The sequence below is a fragment of the Rutilus rutilus genome (genome assembly GCF_951802725.1).
Source record: "Rutilus rutilus genome assembly, chromosome: 23".
Lineage (NCBI taxonomy): Eukaryota > Metazoa > Chordata > Actinopteri > Cypriniformes > Leuciscidae > Rutilus > Rutilus rutilus.
The window spans coordinates 10,884,904-10,900,363 of NC_140233.1; the positions used below are offsets into that span (position 1 = coordinate 10,884,904).

The 15,460-nt window shown below is 38.1% G+C and overlaps 1 protein-coding gene across 1 annotated transcript in view; it reads right to left on the reverse strand.

The window, feature by feature from the left end:
- Positions 1-13,764, reverse strand: part of zcchc14 (zinc finger, CCHC domain containing 14) — a 32,096-nt gene extending 18,332 nt beyond the window's left edge. Inside the window, exons 1-2 of the mRNA XM_084396551.1 lie at positions 12,439-13,764; positions 6,411-6,537 (exon numbers count right to left, since the gene is read on the reverse strand). Of these exons, the coding sequence (XP_084252677.1) occupies positions 6,411-6,537; positions 12,439-13,080 (769 nt within the window). The 5' untranslated portion in view covers positions 13,081-13,764. The remainder of the gene's footprint in view (positions 1-6,410; positions 6,538-12,438) is intronic.
- Positions 13,765-15,460: the final 1,696 nt, after the last annotated feature.

Sequence of the window (15,460 nt, forward strand, 5' to 3'; positions counted from 1 at the left end):
CGTGAATGAAGATCTTATCATTGCAACGCAGTTTCTGCACTCTCACTAATGATTTCACCAATGCAAACATGATGTACATACAGTAAGAGCTTCGTTGTGCAGTGTAACAGCATCATTAATTTCATAATGAGTTTTGGCAAGTGTCCAGATAAACTCTGTGCTGTGTGACTGTGTGATTGACAGCTTGGGCGACTGGAAAGGGATTGTTCTTTGATTGCTATCTGTATATTAATCACAGTTTAAGTAAGATTATTTTCATCCTACCAAGAGAAACGACGTGAAGTTGATCGTTTAGTCACTGGCTTGATTTACTGATGCATAAACAGTATTGAACAACTTTGAGAGAAAGATTATCTGTCTGAACTTGAACAATTACACATCAGACATTCACATAACCCACTGGTTCTTCAGAGGCTCGGATGAAGGAACTAAAAAAATACCTTTGTGTTCATTTGTACATCCAAACACTGAGCAACTGCCATGCTTCGCTCGTTTGCAAGCCATGATGCCTCTCGAAGAAAAAAGTTCCGCCTGGCCTTGAACATAGGCTGGCATATGCAAATTTTTGTAGGCGTACATATTAATGATCCCGACTGTTGCGTCACAGTCGGTGTAATGTGAAGATTCGCCTATTTTTCAGGGGGGGTTTTCAAAAACGAGATTTAAATAAGAAGGAGAAATCAATGGTGTTTGAGACTCACTGTATGTCATGTCCATGTACTGAACTGTTGTTATTTAACTATGCCAAGATAAATTCAATTTCAAATTCTAGGGCACCTTTAAACAAAAATATAAGAATAATTAGTTAAAACTAGTGATGTGATGATCATTTGTGTTTCGTCACAAAACGTTTGAGTAACTGTGCTGAATTTCTTTGAAATGAAATTTCCTTTTCCTTTCATTCCAATTCAAAGTCAACATCCTGTCAGGCCAATTCAATCACTCATGAAAAGTTTGTTCATGGTCAGAAGGAGGAACTTCAAGTTTTCTTAGAAAACTGCAGGATGGGTTTTCCATAATACTTCTGCTCTCAATCGTACCACACAAAATAGATATTGGATTGGGATCTCTGTAGTTTTAATTCTCTTTTCAAATAGCACAAGATGCCTGCAGTACTTCAACCAATCTGTTATTTGATCAAAAAGTCTATGTCCATAATTGAGGTGCACCAGGTGACGAGACAACAAATTTAGCTTAACTTATGAGTCTTAAAGTACATTTGTGAAACTGTTCTTTTGAATTCCGCCCTAAAAGTTCCTCTTAACAACCCACCACATTTGAACACACACTAGGGTTGTCAAGGTACCAAAATTTCAGTAGTCGATACCAATTCCAGTAAAATTTCATGGTTTTCGGTACCAATTTAGCTACCAGAGCAAAAACTGTCGAATTAAATACTTTAAAAAATGTCCAGTTTGCCTCGTCCGTTGGTTATCACTGTCAATCATCGCAGTTTCTGATTCAATCGCACATTTAAATACGGTTGTCAATTCAAAAACTTCTCCTTGAACTTAGCAGCATGAAAAACTAAACTTGTATTCAGACTGTGAATGGTTCATAAACAGAAAGCAAGAGAAGAGCCTCCCAATTATAATCTCTAAAGCGCAAGCTCACTGAATTCTGCACTCTCACGAAAATGTTATAAAACGTTATAAAAAAATCTGTCTTAATTGCACAAAGAATCTCTTCTTTAAATCGTGTTGGTTATAATGAAAGGATTAAGCGGTTAAGGTAAAGCGGATTCTGACTAACGTACTGACTAGCACCTCTGATTGGCCATTGCGGTCATGAGCTCAACAGCTACGATTGTGATTGGCTACAATGCTCAACGCTTGACGCTCAGAGAGCGCTCAAACAAACACTATCAGGGCAGCGTCTATCAGGGGTTAACGAATATACCCTGTATTTTGTTGATCCTGGAACAACATTCCTGTCCGAAAATGTAGTCCTAACCTTATCCCTACCCCTAAACCTAACCCTACCCATAACTTATCCCTAAAATCAAAGGGAAATGATAGACGAATAAGAATGGTGCAGAAGCCCCTAACCCTTGTTGTAAGCCAAAACTTGACATACACTGTTAACTGATTGGTTGATTGGAATGTACTTGATGAAATCATGTTCACAACCCTATAACATCTCTCTTTGTCTCTTTGAATCACACAAACAAACACATTTCTATACTTTTTTAATACACTCCCACACACATACCTTCCTCTCTATGCTCTGTATACTTTGGATGCCCTGGGGCTTGCAGTTGCCGCATGCCTGATGCCAGGCCGGGTAATCCGAGGCATTCTCCCATTCTTACAGCTCTAGTTACCCAGCGAGCATTATAATGCACACATCATAACTCCACACACAGACAAACATTCAAGAACAGACAAGCAGATCTAGAGTCATGGATGCATACACATCCTTTCCAACATCAACTCGACAAACAGCCGAACTCGGCCGAGCTTCTGGGAATTTCAAATGTCGTTATCATTGTGAGATCCTGTGAAGAACAGCTGTTTTGAAAGTCTTTGATCCGACTCGCGTACAAGTATATAAACCTCACGGGTTTTAACAAAGTCAATATCCAATGGGAGTTGAGTATGTTCGATTAAACCCAATAAATATGAATGTGTGTGTGTGAGGGTGTTGACGGATTGCTACGGCTCGTGCTGAAGGCATGCGGTGAAGCATTGAGGTAATGCAGCAGAGAAGCATTAAATTACCAGCAGACAAAACAACAGTCTATCTCTGCTCTGTTCGATTCCAATGGCCAGTGCCTCCAGCACACCCGCTGAGCACAAAAGCCTTCCTGGACTGACATTTCCATTATGTTATGGTATAGATATGCAATGAACGGAGCAATATGATCCCAGGTCATAAGAATAAGCTATATACACAACCGACCATATCTTTTAGCTTCAGGCATTTTAGTTTTATATATATACACAAACACATGGTTCTTCATGTCAAACGTCACTGACATTTTCTATTGCAAATGTAAAAATCTATAAATATATTATGCTGATGAAACACTGAGATAAGCTGAGAATATGCACGACATGCTAGTATGCAAGGGAAAAAAGGGCAGTTTGTGGATTCCTGTTGTTCTGCTATCCAGAATCAGGTAATCCGTCTTCCTTTTGTGATTGTTTTTCGATGCAAAATTGGATTGGATCACCCTAATCCAGATACATACTTATTCACATTGCCAAATCTGAATTAACAGTGCTGTTAATGGGATCACAATGACTAATTCCATGGACAGCAGCAGTAATCTAATTATTGACCTTATTCTGAATAAGACAATATTCTGATTAAGGTGTTTACATGAGTTGCTTTTAGAATATTCTTTTCATGTTCCCATTTTACATGTTGTAGAACACAGATCGATTAATGGCACACGTCATTACGTCACCATATCACTGACGCCATCCGACGTTCCCTCCAGAATTTCACGCATCAACATACAGTTCGTCATACATACAGTTTTGGGTGTTTTATTTTTTAATTTCTCAAAAGCTTCAAGTGAAGTTAATTATTTGTCATGCTATACGTGCTAATAGACCGGTTCCCCTAAAGGGACATGGTGATGGAAAAAATAGGGGAAATCTCCATCCTTTTAGGGGCTCCGTAGATCCTCATCTGACCCAACCCAAATAAATAATAATAATATTAATGGTACTATACGGTTATGCGGACCACACCTGACCACAACCGCTCTTGGTTGGTCGTAACCCCAGTGACGGGTAGGTTTAGGGGCGGGGTTGGGGTAGGTCATCACATGTGGTCCGGATAACCATATAGTACCATATTAATAAATAAAAAAATAAATAAAAACAGACAAATATATGCAATAAGGGACGCAATATTTAGAAACTACTTTTGACTGTCTCTGATGCTTGAGTCATTGTAATTAATATGCAGTGTAAAAAACTAACACTTAGTTAAAGTTAAATATATGAATTTAGTTTGATATTGGCAGCTGTTTAGGGGATTATTTTATGAGGACCTTTTTTATTTTTACTATACTGTATTAAAAGACGTAATAGGTAGCCTAATTTGTACTTTATCACTTTAACAGTTGAATAAAAATTAAGTTCAAAATATAAATAAATAGGTATACTACATGATTCTTTCTAACATTGTATTATTTGACCAATTTAACATTTTTGGATCGAAGTTACCCAATCCTACTAAAACGTTTTGAACAACACATACTGAAGTTTTGATCCAGATCAAAACCCAAATGGATTCCTTGATCTAATCTGATTTCAGAATCCCTATTTTCTTATGAACAACCCATTTCCAAGATATAATCCAATCCGATAGCCGAAATCTGATCAGATTACTTTTGAACAACTGCTGGTGCTACTGTTGCATTAGCCACCAGCGAGACAAAATAGGACCAAAAATACACACTTATGCTCACAACAGAGCGTAATTCAAGAAATGACAGGACACATCCCAGGAAAACTTGTGTGGACATGTGAGTCTGTGTAAGATGCAGTAGGTTGTGTCTCTAATATTCTCCTCAGGATTAAAACAGAAAACTACAGAGTCTTTCAATAACACACAAACCAGTCTTGAAAAGTGCCAGGCCAAGATATTCCATTAAACATGAGGCAAACTCTCTCATGTTCCACAAGTTAAGAATGCAAACTCTGGGGACTCATACCCATGTGTATTTACAGTCTGTCCACAATAAGACCCAAAAGTTCACACAGAGTGCAGAGATCAATGATCAAAAATCTCATAACTACAGCTAAAGAAGCCATTAAACCTGATAAGCAGACCCTTATGAGTGAGGCTCAATCTTCAACCAGATATGGAATTCATAATAAATGAATTTCACGTAGCATGCATTTCGGTTCTAATAACAATAGAAAAACATTGCATTCCAAACCCCATAAAACAATGTTAAAACTCTGGAAATTAATGAAAATAAACTATACTTCGTCGCGGTCGGGCTGAAACCTTGTATCTCCAAAACGTCAAGAAATGGAAAAAACTTTGTTTGTGCTGTGCTTTATATATGTTCAGACACTTGCATGTGTCATTATATTATTAACATTTTACCGAAATCAAGCTCAAATGGAGTTACGAGGTTTTTGACCAGCACATTTTTGAAGAATTTCAGACATACGCGTTGTGTCCGTCAATAGAACGGCCGCATCTGAGGCAGTAAGTGCATTGCGTATTCATCAACTTACAGGTTATAAAGTTTACTGCAGCTATGTGGGCGCTCAGTTTTTCCTGTCATTTGGCCAAAATCTCATGTTATAAAAAACGTCCTTCACACAGGCTGTTTAAGACAGAATTGGATATGACTCTGTGACAAATCCTAGACTAAGACACTCTTCTCTGCTCCTCAAATGATTGAGTAAAGAAAACGCAGAGAGTTATTTATTTTCCATTGCATTGCAAACAAGCAGAGACAGTCCAAACAGTGTGCGGCACGTCATTCAAGATTGAGCTGGAGTGGAGTTATAAGGTTTTACGGACAGTTTGAGGATCCAATGGAGTTACAAAGTTTAGTCACAAGCTCTTTTTTATACTTTTCATTGGTTAAATATTTGTTTAAAAAAACGAAAAAACCCGACAGATGTAAAGGGTGACCAATAGAAATGACTTATAAAAGAAAATAAAAATGATGGAATATGTTGGAAATGCAATTTATTTAATATTATTTAATAACAACTTCTATATTCAGTACAACAAAGCCCTTGCTTCTGAGATACTGCTTATTTAGTCTTTGTAGATCTGTGTGTGTGGGTATCAACTTAATTCTGTTTGTGCTCCTGATACAAGCCGCTGCCTGCATCATATAAATCTCCTGTCTGGGAACATTCTTGCTTCCCAATACGTTACAACAGCGATGGTCAAAAACACGTGAACAAAACAGTCACTCTTTGTAAACTTTGTTCGATGTGACGTATTGGTAAGCCATGGGTACGAATTGTTAATTCGTGGCCACGATATACAGATTTTTTCTTGCATGTCATGTGTTGGCTCCACATGATAGTAACAAAGCATACAAAACAAATAAACGTCTAGTACATTTGGACATCGCAAGAGGTCGCCTCATGGTTGCTCTTGGCTGAAAACTACCAATTGAAATGGTTCAGGTCAAAAACTGGCTACTGGCTAGATATAAGAGATCCTGGATTACCACCTAAAACTAATCTCTTTCTGCAAACTAACTGTCACTCTGATTAATTTATCCTCCTCTGCTGGAAAAGGCCTGAGAGGAGGGGAGAACATATTTTCAACCAGCTGTCTCACATGAATGAAACTTTGGTTTAAAAGGTTTCAGCCTGCGCATTCTTGTTCCAGCTTCTGTATTAGCATGTCTTGCACCCAACAATGTGGAGTGCGTTTGTTAATCGTATTGCAACTAAAGTTGCGGAACTCACCTTTGCTGGGTTTTCGGACGTGCACTTTGAGTGGCATTTCCTGGCACAAGAGCGACGGACTTGGCGGCACCATTTCAGGACCCAAGCCTTCATCTGTCTGACCTCCTGTGACCTCTCGTTGTACAGTCTGGAAAAGAAGTCAAAGGTTAAACATAGGTCAGGTTGAACACGGGCGTACTGTCACACTTGGGTGGGTGGGTCTTGCATTTCAATGCATTTGCTATTTAAACAACGTGGCGCAGGACGTGAAAATGATAACTGCGTCAGGCTGAAACTAGCAAAAAAGCATTGAGCCGGATGTATGATAGGGCCCAAAAAGTTGAAATTACAATTAAGTCACAATTGCAAGACACCAAGTCTCAATGTGACATGTAAATTCAGAATTAAGAGATATAAAGTTGCAATTATGAGAAATAAAGTTGTAAACTTTTTTTTTTTTTTTTTTACTCTTCTATGTCGCTAAACAGTTTTGTTACTGTGTTGTTGTTAAACATATTCATGTTCTATGAAGTAACTTCCTTAAACTGACTAAAAAGTGAGTCATGGACTTCCTGGTAGTAGATGACTGTTCTATAATTAGTCATCCTGGTAATCAAGCCAACTCAATACACATGAGCCATTATGTCATTTTCTTCTGAGCAGCACATCTAAGAATTAAAAATAAAACGTATAGGCCTTATTTCACAGACAGGACTTAGTTTAAGCCAGGATTAGGCCTTAGTTCAATTAGGATATTTAAGTACCTTTTATAAACGTGCCTTAGAAAAAACATTTCTGGTGTGCATCTTGAGACAAAACAATGGCACTGTTATATTTGAAGAAATGTCAGTACACTTTACACTTTCAGTTAAAACAGCTCAAACTTGCATTTTAGTCTGGGACTAGGCTTAAGCCTTGTCTGTGAAACCGGGGGATAAATGCAAATGTTTCCCATTTTAGCTTTGCTTTATCACATAATCAGATTGCAAATTCCACAACCCATTCTGATTTCTGATCTGAGGTTACATCTTCCAGCTTGCTAAAGAAGAGTTGAAGCAAAAGGAGGCCGGTACCACAAATGCTAAGCACAGCAGCTAGTAAAAGCCAGCTCTGAAACCAATTAGGACTACCGTACAGTCCACTGCTGCCACATCCACATCCCACGCTGCCAAATCTCCGTTCCTCTCTTCCTCTCTTTGAAAAACATGCCCTTCTGTTGAAGACTCAGCTGAAGTGTGGATCATAACACAAAGGAAAGAACTCCTTGGAAAAATACAGCTGAGAAAATCCTTTCATAGCAGACAAAGAGCAAGGCGATAGACAAAAAGTAAATTAGTCTTATTTTTAAGGATTATTTGACAAGCTGTGTTTGATGATGTAACCAAAAATATTGTTTTTGTGTCAGTTTAAAGTTAGCATGGTATGGCCTTCACTACTCCTTTAACTAAACAATCTGACATACAGTAATTTAGTGTAAAAGAAGAGCCAATGAAAAAATGTAGGTGGGAACTTGATTTTATCCATCAGGAATTGACTGGAACGTGAAACATGGGCGTTTCATTTAAAGGAGAACTCCGGTCAATTTTAACATTGAGCTCATTTTTTTGTACATTTGGAGTGAAATATATAAGATTTATATAAAAAATTATGTTTATTCAGCCAGCGCACATACCTGTATTTACATCCTGTTTTCGGTCGAAGTCCACAGTAATCGATTGTCGAGTTCACGCGCATAGGTTTAGTACCTATGATCACGCGCGTGAACTCGACAATCGACTACTGTGGACTTCGACCGAAAACAGGATGTAAATACAGGTATGTGCGCTGGCTGAATAAACATCATTTTTATTAATATCTTTCACATCTACTGCAGTCAGATTCACCCGCGTTCACTCCGAAGGAATCACTCACATGACCTGTGCACTTGTAATGACACATCAAGGATGTTAAGAGGCTAAAAGCAGGTTTAAAACTTGCCCCATTGAAGTCAACAGGGTGCAAATTTTAAAAAGAGGATAACACGTTGTAGGCAACACCGATTTTTGTCGTTGTTCTCTGTACTGACAGCACTCCAAATAATGTACAAAAAAATTCGCTCAATGTTAAAATTGACCGGAGTTCTCCTTTAAGAATGCATGGAATTAGCTGGTTAAAAAGTAATAAAAAATAATATGAAGATAAACGTTTATTTATAACAGATTATGACAATTTTGGCAATGTTGTATTATATTAATTGTGGGATACAATCGAGAAGGTCAAGATGGGACAAGCCAAAAAACATTTGGATACCGACACTGGATGCGTTTAAAACTAGCTAATTGTTTAGTGAACATAACTACCATTAAAAAGTTGGGGGTCAGGAAGACTTTCTAAAATTTTGAAAGAAATCTGTAATGCTTACCAAGGTCAAAATATTGGTGATATTTGCTATTTTTTTATTTAAATATTAAGTTCATTTCAGCAATTGTTATGCATGTGTTTGCACCCATCTCTCGAAGATAATGGCATTGGTCAATCAAAAAATTAACATCGGTTAACCACAAGTAAAAACAGAAATATTGTAGATTATTTTACAACTTAAAACAACTGTAATTTATTCCTGTGATGGCAAAGCTGAATTTTCTGCAGCCATTTCTTCAGTCTTCAGTGTCACATGATCCTTCATACTGATTTGGTGCTCCATAAACATTTCTCATTGTTATCAACCGTTGAGCTGCTTAATATTTCAAAAGAACGCACAACTTTCAAAACTTATGTAGTTTTTGTCAACTGAATTTTTTTATTTTCAGCTGAACAATTGGCATGTTGTTAAACTGCAGTACATTCCATTGAACACACTGTACCTCTATACCTCACAGCCTCGCTTTCATTCCTGTCAAACATTATATATGGTGCCTCTATTGGTTTAAAAACACAATAAGTGCTCAAATGGGCCCAATTTGGATGTCATGGCATCTTTAAACAGTGCTATCAGACATGTAATTCAAATAAATGTTGGCGATTACAATCAAAGTATCGCAAAAAGATTCTCAAGACAAAAGAGCATGTGTTTTTGTTGATGTTTAGGCTAGTATAAAGGTCTCTTGAACAAGCGAGCAGTCGGTGCTTCCTGATGAATCACAGGAGAGTTACACAGAGGGCTGATTTAAGCATGGAGAAATGTGCTGAGCTTCACTTCATGAAAGCCAAAACCAACAAATCACTAAATAGAACCGCCTTCTCTGCCTTCACAGGGTACTTTCCCACTACACCCGCTGAAGCACAGGTCTCGGCAGCATGTGTGCCTCATGAGCCCATGTCAGTGCAGATAACACTCCACCAGAGATTTTTAGATCTGACAACACTGGAATCACACAATAAAAGACTCAACATACATTAGGAAGTGTTTTATCACATTTTGCCAACATGCATTTTTACCGTTTTAACCGCACATTGATCTTTCACTGTGGTACTGTAAGTATAGAAACCAATATCACATAACCAAAAAGTTATTTTAATCACAAAATTACAATAAAAACAAAACACACTGATTTCTGAAGGATTATGTGACATTGGAGACTGAGGCTGAGACTGGCTGCTGAAAATACAGTCAGTAAAAGTATTCAAATAGAAAACAATTCGTTTTTTTTGTACTATTTTGTACTAGTCTTTGCTGTATTATTGGGCATATAAATACAGCCCTGGTGAGCATAAAGCACAGGACACACCAAGCCGACTGTGTTGTCGCCTCTCATTGGCTGCGTCTCGGCCAAAAAGCTGCGCTTGAACACACCAAAAGGACTACAGGCGACTGTCAACTAGTAACTAGTCTATTTTCGTCATTCAAAAACCGAAAATAGGACTGCAGATATACAAACCCGAAAACCGTTTGGAATATCAGTCATTCTGATCACTTTCTTCATTATAGCCAGCTCATGTTATTAAGAAAATATTTGTGTATTCGAATGCTCAGGTAAGATGATGCAACATTTTAACAGCCTTCTGTCTGTGCTTTCATAACTTCTTTGCTCGCTGACTTGTTCGCTAGGGTGAACAGCCAATCAGAGTTCTCTCTCTTAGCGATGGCCTGACACCGATGAAAAAAATCCAGCAAAACGCGCGGGCGCGTTTGTCGACCTCAGAGGGTTAACTTGCTGAATCAGCCCAAAAAAGACCCAATGGCGTTCGACTAAAGCCAACGGTGCGGAACAGATAAAAGAAACTAAGCCAACCAACGCTCAAAAACGGCCCGATATTCCAAACTTTTGACTGATAGTGTTAGTGTATATACACTACTGGGCAAGAAATAGTGAATATTTGGTCTCACATTAAGCTTAAAGCCTTAAACTTAAACTGGGAGACATTTTTCAACTACTATGAACTGTTAAATCCAATCAAATTGAGTGAAAAAGCTGTAAAAAGCTATTCCCGTGCTAAGTTACTTTATCTACGGTACTTGTGCAATTCTTGCTAATTTCCTGAACAGTGATTCGTGATTAAAATGGTTAAGACAATTAAAAGACCACTAAATATCGAACGTCATTACAAATTACAACAAAAGTGGTGTGGTTCTTTCTTTCAGTCTCAGTCTCACACAGACGCTGCTGTGGAGGCATTTCAATCTCTGCTTAGACATATCAAGAACAAGATGACATGAAGACAACAAGATGCCATAAATACATACAGTCCTGGTGTGGTTTTAATAACACCAGCTAAGAGCAAAAAATAAATAAAAAATCCACAGCAGATGCTATGCAATATTCTTCAGATCTGTGTGTGCATCGTGTCAGCACATTTAATGTCATTTTTACATCTATTTATTCTGGAACTACTGTATAATATCATATTCTATAATGAAAGGGTTTTGCTGCTTCTGTCAGTTTTCAAAGTCTGTTTGTTGACTCACCAAGCTAACATTTTTGAGTTACAACATAATTATACATTTGCAATATCACATTACACGCTGGGTTTAAGAAAGTGTAAGTGTGAGTCTCTCGCGTCATCGTAAAGGCATTGATTCATTGAGATCACTTCTGCACTTGGAACCCCCATGAGAGGATGGAGAAGATTTAAACAGTAAACACTCATTGGTTGGAGTTGTGTGAGATCTCATGGCTGAATTGTTTGTCTTTGCCAGATAACCCCAGTTCATTAATGTTGCTCTTGGTGTTCCCCATAGATACTGCTAAATAAATCAGGTCTGATCTGTATATCTTGGGGTGTATGGCCTAGCGCTTAAAAGTTGAGGCTAGTAAGCAAAAAAGGTTGTGGGTTCAAACACCAAAAGGGGTTTTATGAACCATCAGCATTGTTGAACTGAGACACTTAACCCCAGGTTGCTCAAAGGGGACAGTCCATGTTGCTTTGGATAAAAATGTCTGTCCTATAAGGAATTAGATATAGGCTAAATTAACCACACTAACATTATTTAGCATACACTCATAAACTCGTTTAACACCTTAAAGGGATAGTTCATCTAAAAATAAAATTGTCACAATTTAATGACATTCATCTTGTTCATCACCTTGTGACTTTCTTTGATTTACTGAAAACAAAAAAAAGATCAATTTTGCACATCCATTGTTTTCCATACAAGGAAAGTGTGTGGATATTTTCAACCATGTGACCCATTCACTTTCTTTGACATTCAGCAAAATATCTCTTTTTGCGTTATATGGATGAAAGTCAGTTACACAGGTTTGGAGGTCGCAATGAAACGGAAGTAGTGCAGATCTTTTCTTTTGTATTGTGACGTACATTAAAGTATCGAAAAAGAAAAATGTAGGGCAGGGAATTGGTTTTATGTATCAGTTGTTGATTGGATTTAAATGTGGGGCTTTGCACACAAAAGTGAAGGCAGATGAACAGGGTCTAAGCAGACTAAATGATTGGAGAGGTCCTCCATACATCACCAGTCGTTTTCGCTGGAAGATGCAGTTATGACATTTTGTTAAAACTTTTTTTTTTTTCACTAAAATGAAACGTGTATGGATGAATGGTTCACAATAAAATCAATAAAACGCATTTGAGAGAATATGCAGGGCGAATTCATACACTAAATGTTTCCCACCTTGCAGCACGGACATCCGGCCTGGCAGGAGTTTAAGGTGGATGAGGTGATGAAGGAAGAGAAGGTCGGGGTTACGCTCACGTTTGAGACAGCAGCAGCACAAGCCCCACCCCCATGTGACGTCGACGACGCCTCACCAACTGTCACCTGTAGGATCTTCTGGATTTGTGTCAACTCTTGCCTCAGCACCTGCTTTTGATGAAAACTAAAGGCGGGATGGTTCGAAGCCATGGTGAAGAGGAGCAAAAATTGCTCTCCCGTCTGGCCATCGTTAAGCTTAAGTCCGTAGTTATTAATGATGGTGTCGATGTGAGTTAGGGTGCGAAACAAAACTCCTGCCGCTACGCGGTTGTCCGAGCTGAGGAGCGCGAGTGAGACGAGCAGTTTGCTCCTCACGACCACATCCGTGATGTTGGCCAGGTTGGCGAGGTCAGCCGGGTTGTTGGCTTTGATTTCTGCATCCCTCAGAGAGTGGTAGTCTTTTCGGGCTAGGTCTTCCAAACACGAACCGAGGAAGCGCAGCTCAATGGGAACGCATAGGTCCAAAAGGCCGCAGAAGAACTCAGCCCTCTGCGCCGAACTCAACACGGAGAACCAGCGGTAAACCTCCTCTCTCTGAACAAAGCATCTGTTCTCAACCATCTTAGACAGCACTTATAAAATGCATCAGATATTAAAAAACAAAGTTCATACAGCAGTGGTCGATGGCCTTTACGAACTTTACAAACTTCCAAATCATTCACTGACGTAAACATCCATGAAGTTATAGGCAGTGGTCAGTCTGAGCGTCTCAGAACCCCTACAACAAGACATGCTACATGGTTTCCTTCGTGTTTTATATGCCAGCGATTGCATTATCTCGTCAAAGCCATATCAAGTTGTTAAAGAAACAAATTGTGTTCACTGTAATCCCAGACGCGCGGCGGCGCAGCCCCTCTGCCCGCCCGTGTCTCTCCTTTTTCGGCAAGCCCCCCTACGTGATCCCCACGTCAGCCAGTTATTCAATAGTCTCCAGGACACATTATAAAACAAGCACATTTCTTTCAGATCTTACAGTATCCGTTAGAACGATTCGTCCAGATGAAATTATCGGCATTGCTGTGCACGCGCAAAGGAACCGTCTTCGGGCAATAAACATTTTGTGTGGAAAACTCCCCGGTTTTAACAGTTTGACTGGTCGAATGGACGTCAATATATCCGTATATTCCTTCCTCGGACGATTTGTTAAAAAAAAATTAAAACGTGACACTTTACCCGCTGCTTTTGTTTGCACTTCACGCGAGTGAATTAATCTACGGTTTCGTTGTCTATCATTATCCTGTCTTCAAGTCGAGTAAGGAGAACTGAGTGTAGTTCACTATCCCGAACTTCACGCAAACCCTGCCCACTGCTGATTTTTATTGGATGAGCAGCTTGTCAGTCATCACATTCTGCGCCGTGATTGGCCAAAACGCCATTCTCTTATATCTCTCAAGCGCCTGCAGTCATATTTAATGTGGACAGTAAAATATTGTATTATTTAAAGAGATAGGGTACATTCACTTAACATACATTCTTAACCGAATTTTAGACATAAGGTAAATTTATCAAATAAAATAAAAATAATACTATGATTCATTCCTGTGGCAGTCTTGTACAGGAAAACTCATTTTCTGAAGTATGCCTTTGGATAGCCACTAGGCATATATTGGAAATCTCTGGTTTTGTCATTTAATGATGTCAACTTTCCCGAAGATGGCGCCAGTTGTCCCAGGGCTCCATCAAGGACCAAGTCAATATCCTCACCCAATCTAGTGGATTCTATATTTTCTTAAATACAGTAAGTTAGTATTTCAAAAAAGTTAATCAAGGTTGTCCTCGGACAAGAACGGGAATTGTTTAAAATGTATGTATAACTTTGATGAAAGGTTTTGATCCACTTCAAATGTTGACTACTGTACTTTCCACTCTGTCCTATTTTTCTTTGTATACAACCAGTACAATAGTAACGGTTACTATTTTATTTTCCCCTTAGTGCCTTGTTGTTTATTTTTTATTATATTTTTGCATTTCAGATTTGGAAGACAATATTGCTTTATTAGATTTAAAATAAATGATTTTGTATGCGAATAATTTAATAAATTAAAATGCAAAATCGTCTTAAAATATGCATCATAATTCTTATTCTAGATAAAAAGATTTACTTGCAGGGGTGATGAAACTATGGTCTGACAAGTGGAGTGGCCAAAATTGAGCGTTGGGTGATGATTTGTAATATCTAGAAAACAAATTTTGATTCCAAATGTTGTAATTTTTATTTGAATTATTCCACATTGTTATAATATGACATCATAGGACAATTGGTCACATATTTAAGTAACTGTAAGGGTTTAAATCAAATGAGAAGCCCAAAATCTGTATTTGTTGTCAGGCTTCCTGAAAAAGGTTTGGATTTTGTGGAACTGAATTTTGAGCAGAAACGGCATAAAAGTCTAAACTTATTACGAAAATAATATGGCTAGTCTCATAAAACTTTGGACCGTTTTGGACAAGCTCAAAAAGTTGTTTCAGAGAAAAAAGCAAATTGCACTAAAAGCTTTGACAAACATTTTCTACATTTACGCTAAAACAATTAACCAGATACAGGACACATACGACAAAACATCTCAAAAAAGACAATAACGTGACACCACTTATTGAATTGAATCTCAAAATCACCCAAGTCATTCATAAATTGCACATGAAGTTGTTGATCTTAAAGATCTTCATCGCTGGCAAACAATATGATGCATTTCAGACTTTTCAACGGATTGCAGATAAATATTCCACGTTACTCTTTATATTTTAGCATATTAGTTGAGCAGAGTGAGTAGCAATTTAAGTTACAAAGAATGTCCACAGTAACAAATTGTCGATTTGGTGAACTTTTATTGATTCATGAAAAGCTTTGTTACATATTGCCATTATTAAATGCATTAGGTATTATAAACTATGAATAATACATTTACAACATTTATTTTTAATCTGGGTACACGACACGTTA